This window comes from Callorhinchus milii, unplaced genomic scaffold, assembly GCF_018977255.1.
Source record: "Callorhinchus milii isolate IMCB2004 unplaced genomic scaffold, IMCB_Cmil_1.0 Scaffold2, whole genome shotgun sequence".
NCBI lineage: Eukaryota > Metazoa > Chordata > Chondrichthyes > Chimaeriformes > Callorhinchidae > Callorhinchus > Callorhinchus milii.
The window spans coordinates 45,221,098-45,241,245 of NW_024704743.1; the positions used below are offsets into that span (position 1 = coordinate 45,221,098).

At 43.9% G+C, this 20,148-nt stretch overlaps 1 protein-coding gene across 1 annotated transcript in view; it reads right to left on the reverse strand.

Annotated features, from left to right (window-relative positions):
• Positions 1-17,216, reverse strand: part of top2b (DNA topoisomerase II beta) — an 84,040-nt gene extending 66,824 nt beyond the window's left edge. Inside the window, exons 1-2 of the mRNA XM_007895498.2 lie at positions 17,034-17,216; positions 16,248-16,330 (exon numbers count right to left, since the gene is read on the reverse strand). Coding sequence (XP_007893689.1) covers positions 16,248-16,289 — 42 coding nt within the window. The 5' untranslated portion in view covers positions 16,290-16,330; positions 17,034-17,216. The remainder of the gene's footprint in view (positions 1-16,247; positions 16,331-17,033) is intronic.
• Positions 17,217-20,148: the final 2,932 nt, after the last annotated feature.

Consider the following 20,148-nt stretch of genomic DNA (forward strand, 5'->3'; position numbering starts at 1 on the left):
TGCCAGCTGTTTACCTGACGTCACTGGGGGCGGGGCGGTTCTGGACGCATATGCATGGCGAAAGTGGCAAATGGGTTTCAGTCGGAGGACCCGCTGTTGTGATTGTCTGTGTGTCTCTCTGTGTGTTTGTGTGTGTGTGTATGCAAGAGTTTGAGTGTGTATCATTGTCTTGTGCGTATGTCTCTCAATACGCATTTGTGAGTGTCTATATCTCTCTGTGAGTTTGTCTGTGTTTCCCTCTCCTTTGTGTGTTTGTGAATGTGTCTCTCTACGTGTTTGTCAGTATCTATGCGAGTGTGGGTCTCTCTGAAAATGTGTGTCTCTCTCTGTATTTGTGTGTCTCTCTGTGTCTCTGAATGTGTATGTTTGTGTCCCTCTCTCTCTCCCTCTGTGTCTGTGAGTGTGTGTCTCTCTCTGGGTGGTGTGTGGGATGCTGGGCTTGGAGAGTTGCTGTGGTGTCTCATCCCCCCACAACCAAAAGGCCACACAGTTTTTGTTAAAGAAGCAATAAATATTTTTTTCAATAATCTAATATGTTTTATTGCCTCACGTTTAGCTTTTAAATTAATAAAGTGAAAAAATGTAGGTTGGCAGTAAAATATACCTCAATAGCACCAATCAATGCCCCGCCATTTTCTGCAAAACCTGTCAAAAATGTCCCTGCAATTTCCCGCAAAATCTGCAATCTCCCCGCCATTTTGGGCAAATATTTCTGGCTTTTCTATTGGCCCAGGTCATACCTTGCCTTTGCTGCAGCTTTAGCTTCCTCCAAGGAAGATTCCAAAACCGCTTTAAAGGCTTTTTACTTTCATCTAACAGCTTTCCTTCCCTGTGTGATTACCTTTACAGGGTCTTGCTTCAAGGACGAGTACCTTGAATGTACAACCTACATCTTACTTGTGACCGTCCCATGAGCTATTTATGAAGCATTTTCAATATTGATAATAGGGCATATAATCATGTATTTACATATATTTCTTTGAAAAATATTGATATCTGTATAAAAAGTTTTTGTAAATAACTCAGTTTTGCATTTTCAAGATTAATAGGACAATAAACATATGAAATTGTAAAATACCCATCAGTCATCACTACCCAGCCACAACTCCATGAAATTAGCCTGAGGCAACCACAGACAAGCATTCTATTCATGAGCATAACAGATGTTTAAAATGATAGCGAGGCTACTCTCCAGCCAGGGTACTAGGAATATATTGTAGAGCCAGCATAAACTTTGAAAATTCTAATCTATAGATTAGATAGCCTGCTTTTTTAGGTTAGAAAATTCTACAGAAATTTTCATTACACCACTGTTACGACTAGCACCTTAGGACAACCTCCCGACGTGAAAGGCACTATACAAATGTAATTTTGTTTGGTGTTGTTAGAGTACCGTGTCCGGCTTTGGGCACCTGAGTTGGGTATCATCCGCATAAACGTCGAAGTTAACCCTATGCCTGCGACACGGGGTTAACTTCCACATTTATGCGGATGATACCCAACTATCTCCCTGCCTCCATCCTCAACTCCAGAACAACTGCTGTCCTGATGTCAGACATCAAGTCCTGGATGAGAGACAATTTCCTACAGTTGAAAGTCAACAAGACCGAGGCTCTCCTGCTTGGCTCCTATCAGCACCTCCTCACCTCAGGCGTCGACAGCGTCACTATTCGTGGATGCACTTTCCACCTCACCCAGCCAGTACGGAACCTTGGCATCTTGTTTGAACCTCAAATTTCTACCCCACACCCGTGCCATGACCCGCTCTGCCTTCTCCCACCTCCGTAACATTGCCCGGCTCCGCCACTACCTCAACCTCCAGGCCGCCAAAACCCTCATCCATATCCATCACATCTAGGCTCGACTATGCCAACTGCCCGCTTGTCAGCCTTCCCAACTCTTCCTTCATAAGCTGCAGATCATCCAGAATTCTGTAGCTTGTGACCTCTCCTGCCACCAGGCTCCATGACCCCATCACCCTCAGCCTGCTCCACATCCCCAGAGAATAGTTTTCAAAATCCTCGTCCTCGCCGACAAGGCTGTCCACGGCCTTGCTCCTCCCGACCTGCTGACCCTCCCTACGCTCAGCAGGCTGTGGCCTGCTCCATGTCCCCCAGCCTGCCTCACCATCGATATTTGGGCCTTCAGCCTTTCTGCCCCAGCCTTATGGAATTCCATCCCACATTCACTTCGCCTGGCTCCCTTACTTGCCTCCTTCAAGGGACGTCCTGAAACCCTCCTCTTCGACTGAGCCTTCGGCTACCTTCCTATCTTCCCTGCCCTCCATCCTCCTCGATCCTGACCCCCAGCTCAGGTCCAAATCCCTGACTGTCTAGCACCTTGGGACATTTTCCCGACGTGAATGGCGCTATACAAATGCAATTTTGTATTGTATTACCCGTTCTGCCTTCCCCACCTCCGCTGTCACTATCTCTCCCTTCAGGCTGCTGAAACCCTCCTCCGTCTGTATCGTCAATTTCTATGGTTCTAGGAAGACAAATGTACGGGCTTTCAGGAACACTGACTGATGAGGTGAATAAACTTATGACCGATTATATTACTTTTATTATAATAAGTATGTCTAAGGACATTCACGATTCTTCAAAAGAAAGTTTCCAGTAGCCAATAGAGCAGTACTACACAGTATGCTAATCCATACACCACTATTCCCCATGAAGGGAGTTCTCGCTCTCATTTTACAATTGCAAGGTTAAGGTTGTACCTTTACATAGGGAGAAAAAACAAGGTCAACCAGAGTCATTCTTTTATACTTCCAAATGCCAGATTAAAGTATTGTTAGAGCACAAATCCATAGCTCAACAAATTGGATGGGAACCGAAAGCATCTGAGACAGGCATTCTATTCATCAAAATTAAGTAAAATTGGGCTTAAAATGAACAATATTGTAAATTTTTATCACTTTAAAAAACAAGTTAAACTTAGTGCATAAAAACGACAGATCCTTGACTCTTATTTAACTTGTAAACATTTCTGGATTGAGTACATTTGTTATTGGTGGACCTGGCCAGCGGGTGATCTTATCCGGCCCGAGACGATTTCCAACATTCCAATTTCCACTCCCTCAGGAATGTTCTCACTAGAGCGCGGAGGGTAGAGGCGGGGTGGGGATTCACTGTCAGGACAGATGATCGGAGCCTTCCTCGGCCACCATGGGGGGATGAACAGCTCACAGAAAGCTCCCTCTTTGCCCACCTCCCTCCCCGTCCAATCTCTGTGACATCCCAACCTAGCTGTTCCGTTTTCAGAACAAGCACCAGCTTGCTTCATGTCCCCCCCCAACCCCATTTGCCCCACAATCACCATTTTGCCCGCGCTCGCTGGAGTTCCATTCCTAGATTCCTCTTTCAAGGTACGTCAACTTCTAACTCTTTGACCATGCATTTGGTCATCTTTTCTTCCTCCCTATCTCACCTCTCTCCGTCCCCACCCCAGCTCAGTGGCCTAGCCGACAATGTCAAGATGTCGTTCCAACATGAAAAAGGTACTGTGTAAATGTTGTTATATTTCTGGAAGGGAAACACAAAATATTGCTTATGCGGACCTTTCTCAAATAGGGAATCTGGCCCATGGCAACCAAAGGTTGGCCCACCCTGTTCTAGGGGTCTAATAGAATGCAGACAGAATTAAATTTTAATCTATATGTTACAATTTGGTTCTGCGACACAACACTCATTCTGTTGGTTGGTGAGAGTGCAGAAAGGTACAAGTGTATAGGATGGCAGGAAGCTTGCCTCGGAGTCAGAAGGTTATGGGTTCAAGCACACCAGGACTTTGAATTCATATAATTTAGGCTGACACTCCAATGCAATACTGGGAGTGTGCCATCCTTTGGCTGAGACGTTAAACCAAGGACCATTTGCTTGTTCACGTGGATATTTAACAATCCCAGGGCACTATTCAAGAAGAAAAGGAAGTTTCTCCTGGTGTTGTGACCAATAATCCCCCCCAAATAAAATTGGCCATTAACTTAATTGGTTATTTGTGGGTCATTGCTGTGCAGAAATTAGTTGTCATGTTTGCCTACAAAATAGTTATTACATTTAGAAGTATATCCAGTGAAGCACTTTTGAGATATCCTCCTGATGTAAAATATGCTACATCAAATGTGAAGATCATAACATATTTAACAATCAACAGACAATGTATTTCCTAAATCCATGCTCAAGCAGTCCTAGTTAAATAATGTGATAAAAATCGGTATAAACATCTGCATGTTAAAGAAGAGAATTTTCGCCAATACTGTCATAGAAGCATTATGCTGTTTCTGATTTGTGACTAGTATTCAGTGTGAATTTGGGATTAATAAAAAGTTTGAAGTGTATGAACAGATAGATGGAAAGAAAACATGTAGCAAAGGTTTCCTAAAACACTTACTTTAATGGGAGTCCAATTACACATGAATACTGTATGAACTCATTAAAAATTTAGGGCGTTTGAGTCTCTGCCAAAGTTACCATATGTAAAAAAGCAGTTTCCAATGGAGCAGAGGAACCCTAGATTTCTCTCCCCAACAAACTCATTCTGTGTTAATGACATGGCCCATTCTTGGAATAGGGCTTTTACACAAAATACCTCACAAGGGAGCACCTTCAAGCACTCAGTGGAATCAAGGCTACAATTAGAGAAAAAGCTTCTGTTTCTGCAACAAGATGCTTCATCTGCAAAAGGACACCCCATACTGCACAAGTTAAGAATTTTTCACTTCCCACAGCAGCCCTTCAAGTAAAATTGGAAAACAGTGGTAGCTTTGTGCAGTGAGTGTGAATCATTCACAGTACAAGAATAATCTGATAACAAAAGTATAAGAAAGACCAGAAGATGGTGAATCTGGCAAACTATAGATTAATATATAAAAAAAGTAACGGATAATCTGATGAGACTAAAGTGAAATTTTCAGACCAAGATGATTTTCACCTCAGGTATTAAAATACTTGCATTTGGTACAGCGTCTTATCACGTCAGAAGGACATCTCAAAATGCTAAACGCGATTTACTGTGAAATGGAGGGAGTGTATATTTGTAGGCAAACGCGTTTGACAATTAAGCACAGTAATTCCCACAAACAGCGTTGAAACAAATGACCAATTTTATTTGGGGGATTGTTGGCCAAGACAGCAGGAGAAACTCCCTTCTCAATTCAAATAGTGCCATGGGATCTTTAACATCCATATGAACAGCCAGTCGGGAACTCAGTTTATCGTCTCATTCAAGAGATGGCACATCCGACCATGCAACACCCACCCAACACTATAGTGTCATCTTAAGACTATGTGAGTTCAAGTTCTGATGTGGGATTTGAACCCACAATCTTCCGACTCAGAGGTGAGAGCCCTACCACTAGGTCAAGCTGACAAACATAAAGGTGAAGATATTGGATGTGCATTAGATAATTTTCAAAATCTCTCATGATTCAGGAACACCAACAGAAAATTGGAAGGTAACAAATGAGATATTAATCAATAAGAGAGAAAGCCACAAATCAACAATTTGTACATAGAAGAACTTTTCAAGCCCAAATGGGAGCCCGAGCCAAAGGTGCAGTCAAAGAATTTTCGGAAGATGTTGAAAGCAGAGGGAGCAAGGTGACAAATTTTGAAAGAGTTCCAAAGATGGGGCAAAAAGGGTGAAAACTTGCTCCCTGATGGTGAGGCAGAGCAGCTTTTGAAGGAGAAGACGAGGACATTAATCAATCCCCTGAAGATAAGGAGCCAATGGACCCGGACAAGAATTGGGGTAATAGGTTTGCAGATGTTGTTATGGGAGAGATGGCAGGCTGCGGAGATCTGACTATCTGGAACTTGTGAAGTGTGGAAACCTGTGGAGGCCAACAAGCAGGGAGCTGGATATGTCACGTCTGGAGTTAACAAAAGCATGGATGAGGTTTCTAGCTGCATGGGGGATGAAATCAAGTAACTTGTAGGCCAGTGAATTATCAGGTCCAGGCAAATTGTTAGAATTCATCATCATGGGCAATGAAATAAGCATCTGAATAAATTTTAATTTATGAGAAAAAATCAGCATAGTTAAGTGAAAGGAAGATCATGTCTGATAACCTTTGTTTTTGACAACACTACTGAGAATGATAAAGGAGGATCAATAAATTCAGTTGAATGTCTTTATTCTAAAGGCATTTGATGAAACACCACATAAGAGATCATGTGGATTGGAGGAAATCTGGTGACATGGATAACAAATTGGTTAGCAGATACAAGTTGCAAAGTTAAAAAGAACATTCTCTAAGTATCAGGTATTAATTAAAGATATCCCCAAGTAGAAAGGTGCAGGGCACGCAACCTTTAAGGTTATAAATGACCAGGATATAGGAAGAAAGGAGAGTATATCCACGTTTACTGTTGACAGTAAGACAAAAGGTTTACTAAATTGTGATGAAGAGCAGAAAATTTACAAAGAAACAGACAGACAGATTAAGTGATGGAAGATAGCAGATGGAATTCAACATTGCAAAATGTGAGGTATTGCACTTTGCAAAAGAGTGGCAAAAGGAGGACTACATTCTAAAAATGGAAGCACTAGGGTGGGAGCAGGAAGAGCAAAGAAACAAAAAGATTTATTCAAGTGCTTACGTTTGCTTGGAGAGAAAGTAATCGAAAAGATGAAAAGGATGCTGGGCTTTACAACAAAGGTCTACAACATAAAAGCAAGGAAGTGCTGCTATAGTTGAATGCAGCATGAGTCAGACATCATTTGAAACATTGCTTGAGCTCCCAATCTTAGAATGTATTGGCCTTGAAGGCCACAAAGTAACAATTCCCCAAATTAATAGCCAGGTTGCAAGGGTTTAGCTATGATGATGAGGATGGGTTAACAAGTTATATTCTCTGGAGTTGAAGAATTAAGGGATGATCTGATCGGGGTGTTTCACTGGCAACAATAAATTACATTTGTATAGCACCTTTCACATCAGGAGGATGTCCCTAGGCACTCATTATAGGAATTACTTCACTCAAGTAGAAGCAACAACAAAATTACATTTGTATAGCGCCTTTCACGTCGGGAGGACGTCCCAAAGCGCTGGACAAACAAGAGTTTCGGACCCGTGCTGGGGGTCGGAATCGGGGAGGGTGGAGGGCAGGGCGATCGAAAACACAGTTGAAGTGGAGGTCTTGAGATGAGTCTCGAAGGAGGCAAGGGAGGGGACGAGGTGGAGGGACTGTGGGATGGAGTTCCAGAGGGCGGGGCAGAGTGGCAGAAGGCCCACCGCCAATAGTGGGGTGAGCGAGGCAGGGGACGTGAAGGAGGCCAGAGCCCGCTGAGCGGAGGGAGCGAGCAGGATGGTAGGGGGTTAGGAGGTCGCAAAGGTAGATGGGAGCAAGACCATGGAGGGCTTTGAAGGTGAGGACCAGGATTCCCATTCACTGGCTTCCCATTCTTTGTGCGATGGGAAGCCAGTGGAGTCGGATGAGGATGGGAATGATAGGGTCAAGGAGCCTGACACGCAAGAGGACGCAGGCTGCAGAGTTCTGGATGATGTGCAGCCTGTGGAGGAAGGAGTTGAGGAGGCCAGCAAGCAAGGAGTTTGCATAGTCAAGCCTCAATATATTGAAAGCGCGTATGAGAGTGGCAGAGCCGGACAATGTTGCGGAGGTGGGGGAAGGCAGAACGGGGTCATGGCACAGATGTGGGGTGGAAAAGATAGTCGAGGGTCAAACAAGACCCCATGGTTCTGGACTGGCTTGGTAAGGTGGAGTGTGCAACCATGGATGGTGATGCTGTCAGCGCCTGAGGTGAGGAGACGCTGACGGGAGCCAATCAGGAGAGCCTCGGTCTTGTTGACATTCAACTGAAGAAAGTTAGCTCTCATCCAGGAGTTGATGAATGACAGTGATTCTGTCAGGACAGCAGCAGTCCTGGAGTCAAGGGTGGAAGCAGAGGTACAGTTGGGTGTCATCTGCATACATGTGGAAGTTGATCCCATGTCTGCGGATAATGTCACCAAGAGGGAGCATATAGATATTGAAGAGGAGGGGACCAAGGACAGAGCTCTGAGGAATTCCACACAAAAACGATTCGGGTCGAGAGGAGAAACCATTAGTGAACATGAAGTCAAGGCGGTGTGAGATGTACGATCTGAACCAGTCAAGGACAGAGCCACGAAAGTTGATGTGAGAGGAAGCAGTGGATGAGGATCGACTGTGTCAAAGGCAGCAGAGTGGTCAAGGAGGACGAGGAGGCAGAGGGAGCCTTTGTCGCAGATGGACAGAATGTCCATCAACAACAAATTTAATTTGTATAGTGCCTTTCACGTCGGGTGGACGTACCAACGTACAAAACAAATATTGGGATGTTTTAATCAGATACCTTTTTCATAACACAGTGGGATAGTGGGGTATGATATATTCATCAACAGATGAATCACTTTAGCTTATCCAAAATAATCATTTTTATTTATTTGAAGGTACAGTAAACAAAATGTTAGAAAGAGCCTCAAAATTTTGTTTAACACAAATGATCACTTCTTTTGCTTTAAGATTTCTTAATACTGTAGTGGTGTGAAGATCACATTAACATACAATATCCCACTCTCCAATAGCACACCCAGGAATTGGATATGCAGATAACCGCTTAATAATTCGACCTCGTCTTAACGTATTGCTATTAACTTTAGTCATCATGCGGTCAATATTTCAGCCGCATTTATTTATGTATGTTATATTTGCCTAAGTCCACACTCCGGATAACTCATCACTGAGCCCTTTTCCCTTGGAGTGACAAGTTAACAGGACTTAACTGTATATTTACTGCATTAAATCCTTTCATTTGTTAATTCAAGAGATAAGGGAACACAATTACCTTGATACATATCTATTTAATGAATTACAACAATAACAACAATTTACATAGCACATTTTGTGTCAAGAGGACGTCTCAAATTGATCAGGAACGTGAGGGGAAACTGGAAGAAGGTGGCTGAAAGTGTGGTAGAAGGGACAGGTCTTAAAGCGTGTTTTGAAGGTGGGAAGGGACATGGTAGAGTGACTCTGAGATGGATTTGAAAGAACACAGGCAAAATATGGTAGTTTTAAAGGGGATTCAGAAGCAAAGGGACCTGGGTGCTTCACATACACAGGTTTTTGAAGGTGGCAGGAAAGGTTGATAGTGCTGTTAAAAAAACATGAGATCCTTGGCTTCATAAATAGAAGCATATACAAAAGCAAGGAAGTTCTGCTAAACCTTTATAAATCACCGTTAGGTCTCAGCTGGAGTATTGTGTCCAATTCTGGACTTGCTGGTTGGTTGAGTGGAGAGAGCAGCCAGGGCAATAGGGTCCTAAAAGTACAGAGTTGTGCGAAGCCATGGAGGCATTTGAAAGCAAGGACGGGATTCTCAATTCCATCCCCTGAGGGATGGATGGGGAGCCAAGCAAACACGAGTGTAATAGACGTCTGGAGTTTGGTGCAAAAAAATTACACAGCACTTTTAATTATTATAAAATATTCCACAATTCCAGCACAGATAGAATATTCCTTGCATTTTGATATAGTACCTTTCACGTCAAGCAGATGTGGTAAAGTGCTTCACGGGATATACTGCATTGTAAAGTGAAGTGACTGTTTTGTAGGCGAAGTTGACAGCCAATTTGCACATAGCAATGTTCCATAACCAGCTGGTTATGGGGGGGCGGGGGTGATTGTTGACTAAGCCACTGGGAGAAAGCCCCTTCTCTTTTTTTAAATAGTGCCATGGGATCTTTAACAAACACCTTAACAGGCAGCCGGGGCCTCGGTTTAACGTCTCAGCTGGAGGACGGCACCTCTAAGAATGCAGCACAGCCCCATCACTGCACTGAATGTCATCTTAGACTACACAAGTTCCAAGTCCTGACATGGGATTTGACCCTACAATCTTCTGACTTGGCGGCTAGTGCAACCAATTGAGCCAGCCTCACACTTAAGGTGCTGATCGCCTTTAGTGCTGCAAACATTGCATGATTCGAATAGTTTGCTAGTGGTTTATTTTTCAGTTATGAATTCCTGAACCTGTCAAAAATGTTTCTATTTAATTGGATTAATATCCCAAAATAATGCCTTGAAAAGACTATCGCATAATTTGAAGGCTCCTAAAATTTGTAGTAATCATGTGACCCAATGATATAATTTTTTTCACTAAAATTGCCAACATTAGCTCACATCAATATTATCTCCTGTTTTATTGCACATGTGCAACCCAGGAAACAACGTCAATGTCAACTTAATGTCCAGCAATTGACCATTTTAGCTTCCTGCAGTAAATAAAATGTTAAGTGTTCAGATCACCAGGTGGTATACAACATAAGTTTTTGATTTGCGTATGCACAGTAAACAGGAAGAGATGGTGGCTGCAACTCAATTGTCATCCATTTTTCTTCTAGAGCATGCAGGAAGCAAGTCAGCTGTGCACATTTGCAGTCAAATTCACTATCAATCCCAAACGCCATGTTATAATGGGGTTCCACTGTGTCCTGCATGCGAGAGACATCTGATATTAAATGGCTGTCAGCCTAGCTCAGTTGGTAGAACTCTCATTTCAGAGCCAAGATGATAGTGTCATAGGATGACACTCTAGCGAGAGAGAAATGTCGCATTGTCTAAGGTACCATCCTTCAAATCAGAAAACTGAGGTCCCCATTCAGTTGTACTTTAATTTGTTACATGGCACCATCCAAAAAGAGAAGGGAGTTTGACCAATTTTATCTGGAAGATAGTTGGCCAACAATTATTGCATGGTCGGAGGTTAATCCGAGATCCCATCAAGACTGTACAGGCTGAAGATCCCATGAACTATTCAAAAAAAGTGAGATTCTCCCTGTGTCTAGGCTAACAAATTCCCAAAATAAAATTGGTCATTCACTTCATTGTGGCTTGTGGGACATTGCTGTGGGCAAACCGACTACCTTGTTTCACCCACAAAATACAGTCAAAACCACTTTATAGTATATCCTGTGAAGCGCTTTCAAATGTCTCGACAAAGTGATAAGGCGCTATATCAAATGCAAGGATTATTATTATTATCATGGCTATTTGTGAAACATCTTGCTGCCCTATGAAAACTGGTTGCGGCATTCACCTACAATCACTACACTTTACAGCAAAATCCTGTAAAGTGCTTTGACAGGTTTCTGCGACATGATAGGAACTACTGTATATTAAATGCAAGGAATTTGTTAATAATATTGCCTTGATGAAACACCATCTGCATTACAAAACTTGGCTCCTAAGCTTTGCAGCAATAATCCAGTTTTTTTAATTTGACAATATTATCACAGATAAAGGTCTGAATCTATAGTCATAAAATAATCTTTGCATTTGATATAGTATCAAACATCAAAATATCTCAAAGCACATAATTTGACATGGGTAAATAAGAACAAACTTGCTTTAAACTGCCTTATGATGCAATGTCAAAGTGTTTCATAGATAATTCCGAGTAAATAAAATGAGCAATTGGAGGCAAACACAGCAGACACTTGCATTAACATGGTCTCAGAGACCTCTATGAAGTGAATGACCAACTAACCTGGTGAACAGTTAGGCAGGACAGAAGAAACAACTGCTCATCAGGTTCCATAGTTAACACGAGTGTATTTAAATTATGTATCTATATTCAGCTAATTATTCTATTGAGAATAGAAGACAATCTGTACCCTGCATAGCCCAATCAATGTAATTCTCTATCCCGTTTAGTGAATGTTTAAGACTGTAGTGAGTAAAAGTTCACAACTCTTCAAGTTAATGTCTCCCAAATAAAACGTAACTTGCACTTCTCATATTGTATTCTGTGCTAGAAATCAAGCAGGAATTTTCACACCTATAGGTCATGAACAATAAGCGTTCTGGGACCTAACCTGTGTGAAGGGCATTATATCTATGTAAGTTTTTGCTGTAGCAATATTGGTTCTAATTTTATGACGAATGCCACAGTAATACTGCCATTTGGTAACATCATGGTCCTTTTCACCACTTCCTCCAGTAACAATGCATGATCTAGTACATAATCTTTTGGATTACGCCATGGTCAGATGTGCAATACTGCAATAATGCCAGTGTTAAGTACCTGTAGATAACCAGTGGTGTACTAGAATAGCCACTACTGTACATCAAAACCATCAATGTGTATTAGTTGCAGTATTGCCTTTTAAACTTCACGCTTTACAGTTCTAACAACTTTTTTTCTATTTCTAACAAGTAAAAAGCCGGCAATTCTTACAAAAGTGCTTCTCTATCATTAGAAATGCCAAAGCTAATCACTCTGACACAAACTTGAGTTTGTAAGTGTGGAGCTCTGCCTTTCCCAACTCAACTGTAATATGAGCAGTGAGCATAACAATTTGTCTGACATTTATTTGATCACAACATTACAAAGTTCCAATATAAACTCTGAATAAGGCCACTGCAAATTGGAACTGGTATTTTCCCCATTTCTCCTTTTAGTTTTTGTTTCATCATCACTTCCCCAAATACTTTCTAGGCTTGAAAGTTTAGCTTTCATTCCCCTCTCTATGAAGTAAATATCTACTGTAGTTGACCTGAGTCAACCTAAGACTGTCATCTGCTGCCCAACTTAGATCATCAACTGCATCTTTACGAGATCTCTGTGTGATGCATAGTGCAAGTGCATCACTGAAGAAGCACTGTACATTACTGATGAGAATGGGAGTTATTTAAAGATCTCCTAATTAGGATTATCAGAAACTAAGAGGAAAAAATGTTCAGACTCCGATTTGAATAATTTCTGTTCACAGCTCCAGAGATTCAGAATCTAGGAGCAACAACTTGCACTTATATAGCGCCCTCTACACAGGGTAGCGAATTCAAAGATCCTCACCCTCACCTACAAGGCCATTCACGGCCTTGCTCCCTCCTACCTCTCCGACCTACTATCCCCCTACCTACCCGCCCGTACCCTCCATTCCTCTGGCTCCGGTCTCCTCCACATCCCCCGCCCCAACCGCCCTACTATCAGTGGCCGGGCCTTCAGCCTCTCAGCCCCGAGGCTCTGGAACTCTATCCCCCAGTGCCTTCGCCGCCTCCTCCCTTTCCTCCTTCAAGGCCGGTCTCAAGACCTTTCTCTTTGACCGTGCCTTCAGCTCCCCTCTCGACTCTCTACCCCCTCCTCGCTCCCTCCCTTCCCTCCCCTCACCCTGACCATTTCCCCCTTGTTCGGGTCCTGACCCAACTGTACAGCGCCTTGGGACGTCCTCCCGACGTGAAAGGCGCTCAATAAATGGAATCTTGTTGTTGTTGTTGTTGTAGCGTCTAAGAGCACTTAACAGTGGCGGAGTCTGACTCTGAGGCGGGTGGGGGTGGAGGTGACCGTAAGTATGGTCGAAAAGGAAAGTCTTCAGGTGGGATTTGAAAAAGGGGAAAGGGCGGGCAAGGCGGAGGGATTGAGGGAGTGTGTTGCAGAGCTTTGGGGTGTTGTGGCTGAAAGCATGACCTCCAATGGTAGAGCAGAGGGTGCGCGGGACCAGCAGGAGGCTGGTGCTAGTCGAGTGTAGGATTGGGGAGTGAGGAGGTCAGAGAAGTAGGGAGGTGCCAAGTAGTGAATGGATTTGAACGCGAGTGTGAGGATCGTGAAGTCGATCTGTTCAGTGATGTGGAGCCAGTGGAGCCTGGCCAGAACTGGTGAGATGGGGATACAGAGATTGGTTTGAATGAGCTGTTTTTTTAAAAAAAATAGTGGAACTGGGGAGACCAGCAAGGAGTGCGTTCGAGTAATCCAGGCAGATGACAAACTCATGCATGAGGGTTTCGACTGCATTTGGGGTAAGATACGGTCGGAGATGGGCAATGTGGTGGAGGTGGAGGAAGGCGGTCCTGGTCAGGGACTGGATGTGGGGAAGGAAGGATAGCTGGGGGTCGAACTGGACGCCTAGATTTCACACCGGTTTGAAGAGTCTGAGGGAGAGCCCAGGGAGATTGAGGTGTTCAAATCTGCAGGAGTGAAGACGTTGATGGGAGCCGAAGAGTATAGCTTCCGTCTTGTCCACATTCAGCTGGAGGAAGTTTGCACTCATCCAGGCCCTGACATCTGCCAGTCAAGCTGATAGAACATCGGCAGACCTGGAGTCGATGCTGGAGGAGGCAAAGTAGATCTGTGTGTCATCTGCATACATGTGGAAGTTTACCCAGTGTCAGGGGATGACGTCGCCAAGAGGGAGCATATTGATGAGGAAACGAAGAGGACGAAGGATGGAGCCCTGGGATACCCCGCAGGTGACCGGGCGAGGGCTGGAGGAGAAACCATTTGCCGAGATGAAGTGAAGGCTGTTGGTTAAGTAGGACTCGAACCATGCGAGTGCGGTCCCACTAAGGTGGTGAGGGAGGAGAGGCAGTGGAGGAGTACGGTGCAGTAAACTGTTTCGAATGCAGCAGAGAGGTCCAGGAGGATGAGGCGGTAGAGGGAACCCTGGTCACAGATAGAGAGGACGTTGCTTGTGACTTTGACAAACCATGTCTCTGCGCTGTGGGCAGACTGCAGGGGCTCGGGGAGGGAGAGGTGTGATTTAAGATGGCCCTCAACAATGCTTTCCAGGACTTTAGCAAGGAAGGGTAGGTTGGAAATGGGACGGTAATATGAGAGATTAGAGGGATCGAGGGTGGGTTTTTTGAGGGGTGTGATAACAGCGTTTTTCAGAGGAAGTGGAACAGAGTCTGAGGAGAGAGACTGGTTGACTGTCAGGCAGCAGAGTGGAGAGGCGGGAGAGTTGAGTGACCAGCAGCTGGGTGAGGAAGTGGTCGAGGCAGAATGCGGGTGATTGTGTTGGGAGGAAGAAATCAGGGCAAAGGAGTGTAAGGAGAGGGAAGTGGTAAGAGCCGTGGCAGAGGGAGAAGGCGGTGTGGATGGTCTGGGTGAGGTGGAAGGGGACAATGCAGCCAAGTGGATGTTTTCAATCTTTGAGATGAAGAAGTTCAGGACCTCTTCACACTTGGTGTTTGATGCAAGGATAGAGGGAGCTAGAGGGGCTGCATGGAGGAGGTGATGGACTGTGCAAAACAAGTGTCTTTAGGTTGTTTTTGGCCTCCAGGATGACTACACTATCAATAACAATATCTACACCACTAAACTAACTCAATCAAGATTGGATACTATTGTGCTTCACTTTTTTAGATTACTTAATAAAATATTCAAGTTTCAAAGCCTAATTAGGATATCATTCAAACTAGAAGTATATTTAACAGTTAAAATGACCCCATAATTAAAGGCAAAGTTACAAATGTGCTATGAAGTTTAAATGAAATATATATGCGAGGTAGAGCAGTCTCGAGAATGCTACAGGCCCAATATTTCAAATTGAATGTTCCATTGTGATTTGCTTGGGCCTCTAAAATAAAAAGTTTGAGAATTTCATTTTAACTTCCAAGAATTTGTGTGTGTTATATAGGAATGCATGCATCAATGGAGACTGACATGAAGAAAACAGACCACACTTTAAAACTGCTCATATTTCAATTCTTTTAACTTTAAGATGGTCTTAAATCTTTTTTGAATGCCATTTTTAAAAAAATTATTATGAAATCTAGATACACAAAATTCAAGTAAAAGCACATTTGACATTTAGCTCATTCTCTCACACTTCAAGTTGAAGACACTTTCAACTTCTCATTCTCTTCAAGGGGGTCAAGCTTCAGCTTTGCTTTAGAAAGCTGACAACCCATACGGAACAAAGACTGGGGAGGGGGTGGGGCAGAGAAGTAGAACAATTTAAATTGCTCATCTCAAATAAAGTACACAACGTCAAAACAAAATGCACACGAAATCTAAAACGATGAACCACGGGGGCAATAAAATAAAGACAAAGACTTTCTAAAGGTGAAATGTGAAAGCTTTCGTGAAGAAAGATCCATGTAATTAACAATGAAATCCTCAACTGACACTAAGATACACTACTTGTTCCTCTGGACCCTCCGCTCCCTCACAAAACACACACATTTTTAAAAAAAATGTTTTGTCGGTCTCCGATTAGATTGGGATTTAAAGGATACTCTTCGTGGGGAGGAAATGGGGCACTGACGTGATTTACAAACCCGGCTCTTTCCCTCACAGAAAAGAGAGGGGGAAGGAAGGTTGGAGAGGGGGGAAGAAATGCATTCTGTGTGTGTGCCGAACCGGGGCCGGTGTCACTTAATAAAAGACACTCTACATAAATAAATATAACACGCACACAGAACATTAACACTGAACCCCTGGGGTTGCATTACGGTATCCGGCATCGGACAGACACTTACCACCCAGGTCAAACCTCCGGATTCCCCGTCTCCCTTGGACATCTTTCCAACGGCTGGCGGTGAATGAAGACGGACCTCGGCGGCTGCAGGGAGGGGAGGGAGAGGGGAGGGAAGGCGAGTGAGAGAGTGTGGGGCGAGTGGGGAAGACAGGGAGAAAGCTTCACTTAATATTTCTTTCGATTACATTTTTTTTTACAAAAAAAGCAAGACGGGAGGGTTTATCAGCGCGAGCTCTCCCCCAGCCGTCGCCCGGTGGCTCAGCCCCTCTTTGGGTTTTAATTTATGATAAACAAGGAATCTACATTAACAGGCGGCGGCCGGCGGAGCCGCGGGGCGGGGGGTCCCCGGCTGAGCTGTCGGTTGGCAGCTGCCGCCGTGGAGGAGGGAAGGGGAGGGGAGGGGAGGGTAGGCCGGAGTGAGTTTCACATTCGCTCGCAGGCAGTCCGGCGTATTTTTTTTTGCGCGTTGTTGAGAGAGAGAGAGAGAGAAAGAAAGAAGGCGAGAGAGGGAGGGAGGGAGAGGGCGGGAGGAACACGGCGAGGCCGTGTCAAGTGATTTAACTTAACGGCGGCGGCGGTTCTTCCTTCCACCTCCTCCTCCTCCCCGAACCGGGGCCGGTGTCACTTAATAAAAGACACAAATAAAATAGCGATTTGCATGCAAAGCGCTCCACCGCCGTTGCTCCTCCCTTTAATGCTGAAGTAGAAAGACACAGACACACACACACACAGGAGAGGGAAGCGACGGTGGTGCGAAGGGGAGGGAAGGCAGGGAGCCGCTCCAGACCTGCTTTAAGCTCTCATGGCGGAGGCAGGCACGGCTCGGCTCGGCTCGCGCCGCCTCAACCCCCCCTCTCGCGCTTTTAACGGTCGCCGCTCGAGTCGAGCCTCGGGGGGGGCTCGCGACCCGCTCCGAGCGAGAGTCCGGCTCGCGCACGCGCACTTCCTCTCTCCCCCCCCCACCCCCCACCACCCGACAGTCAGACCCCAAACAATGGGGAAGCCACAGAGAGGCCCTGCGACTGCGCCGCCGCCGCCGCCAGCGACTCCGAACCTTCCACACCAATCAGAACCCTCCTTCCTCCCCGGCAGCCGGGGCCGGAGCCGGACCAATCGACGGGGCCTTTGCAAACGTCAGATCGGCTGCGCTTCCAGCGAAGAGGGGTGGGGCAAGCACCCAGGGCAAGGCTTGCCCAGCAGCGCCTGCTGCAGGGTGCTGCACTCTGAGCTGGCTGTGCCTGTTTGGGGTACCTTACTTTTTATTTTTTTAAAAAAGTGCATTCCTTTGTACAATTATAATAATCCTTGCATTTGATATGCCGCCTTGTCCGTGTGTCCGTAAGACGCTTCCATAGGATTTTACAATGCAAATTTACATTTATGCAACAGCCCTGGCTGGGGGTCAGGAGCCAAGGGAAAGGCGATCAAAAGTATTGTCAAACAGATAGGTTTCAAAATGGACCTCGAACGAGGGGAGGGACAACCGAGTTGGAGGAACTTTGGGATAGAGTTCCAGAGAATGGGTCAGATGAGCTGAAAGCCTATCTGTAAATTACGATGAAGGTATTTTGTGGGGAACGCGGCAGCCAATTTGTGTCCAGCAACTTCTCACAAGCAGCCACAAAGTAAATGACCAATTCTGTCTGGAGGATTATTGGCAAGGACACTGGGACAAACTCCCTTCAAATAATGTATTCTATATCAATAATAAATTATTCATTTGTACTATACTGGTTTGTAAACATTAAGGAATGTTTTATTTCGTTTAAAAGATTAAAATAACTAATTATTTTCAACTGCATTATTTTCTTGTACCCCATCCCCAGCTTGAGTGCCCAGACAGCACTTTGAGATGTCCTCCCAGCATGAAAGGGGTGAAATACAGGTATATTGTATTACTGCATTTCCCACATGCCAATCAGATGCAGATTATAGAAAGATAACCTGATTTTGCAAAGCTTTCCAGGCACGAAATCATCCTGTGAACAATCAAGAGAATATAAATGAGAACAACTTGAATTGATATAGGACCCTTCATGTAGATAACATTAAAGTGCTTCACAGTGAAATATCCGTATTATTCAAAATATCCATATAATACTTGCATTTGATATAGTACCTTATCACATTGTTGATGTCTCAAAGCACTTCAGAGGATATACTCGAAAGTGGATTGACTGTATTTTGTGGGCAAAACACAGCAATGTCCCACAATCAGGCATGGAGTGAGTGAACAATTTTATTTAGGGGATTGTTGGCTAGGACACTGGGAGAAACTCCCTTCTCTTTTCAAATAGTGTCATGGGATCTTTAATGTCCACCTGAACAGGTAAACAGACAATGACTCATCTGAAGGATGACACCTCCAACACTGCAGTCCACCACCAGCATTGCATTGGGGTGTCAGGGTGGTCCAACCTTTTTGGTGTTGAGGGCCGGATTTCACATGTGAGAGAACTCCACGGGCCACATAAGCAATATTTTAGTTTTTCCCTTACAGAAACAAAGAATCATATAGAAATCCTAGGTTTTAGATTGTGTAACTATTAATAAAAATCATCTCAAATGGAAATAAATGCAACAATTTAATGTATTAAAGTCAAAACCAAGATATCAACTCAGCACATGGAGGCCCCAAGAGAGAATGCTCAACAAAACCTAAACAGATTAATCCATAATTGCAAAACTAACAAAGGAACATAATAGAGATACTTTTGAATAATTATTTTGAATATATAATTGATTTTCATTAGTTTTCTGCAAAGGGATTATTAGTGTATCATGCAGTGGAAGGTAGTACATTCAATTACATTTTATTTCAGCAAACCTACCAAACTATTTTTACAGCAGGTCATTGATTTTGCAACATCCATCATGATGCAGGAACACTAACTGAAATCCACCGTATTTACTGACAATTGAACTAAGTACCTTGTAAATATCCAACCCCTTTTTAGTAGTTTTCAGAGAAATTAACTCAAGTAATTCTTCATGAACTAGAGAGAATGAGAAGTATTTACATTTTTCAACAATTGTCCTGAACTTTGTATTCACGCGTTTGTTCATGTCACTTATGCTCCTTGCCAGTTTGGTGAGACAGTGGTACACTTTCAAAATTATTGGCCATATTTTTACATCATCAAATGTACGAGCCATTTTGGCCACACAATTTTTTTTTACCACTTCAAAATGACTTCTTAAACTTCACTAGCTGGAGACAGACCTTGTAAGATACAATCAGACTTGCAGTTTGAACATTTGCAGCTTTGGTGAAAATGTGCTTCTGCATCTGGCTTTTCCAGTATATATGTTGTATTTTGCCTTGTGTCATGTATTGCACTGCCTTCTGATGTTGAACTCCTTCAACACAGATATTACTTGCAAGCAAAGAAGGCACTGATATTTTCCATTAGAGACTGAAACATAACCAATGTGAATTCAGCCATCCAGCCTGGGCTGTTTCCCCCGACCCCCTTCTCCCTCCCCACACGTTTCCGGAGGTAAAAATAATAATAATTTGGTTACTCAATCCACAACTGTTTGTAGGACACTTCTGTGTGCAATTGGCTGCAGCATTTCACCCACAACATATACAATCAATTCACTTTACAGTATATTCTGTGAAGCGCCTTGAGACATCTCGAAAATGTGATAAGGCACTATATCAAATGCAAGGATTGTTAATATTTTCAATAAGTAATCAATTTCCCACTTCCACTGAAATGCTCTATTTTCCAATTCTATCTTCCGGTTCCTACGGAGACTCGCATTCTGCTGGGCCTAGATTCTCCCCATGTCTCCCCAGGTTACAAGACTGGCAAGACTGGGGATCACTCTCACTCTTGGTACGCCTCATGCTGTTGCAACGCAGACTGACCACAAGTGGCGCAGCCGGGAGATAA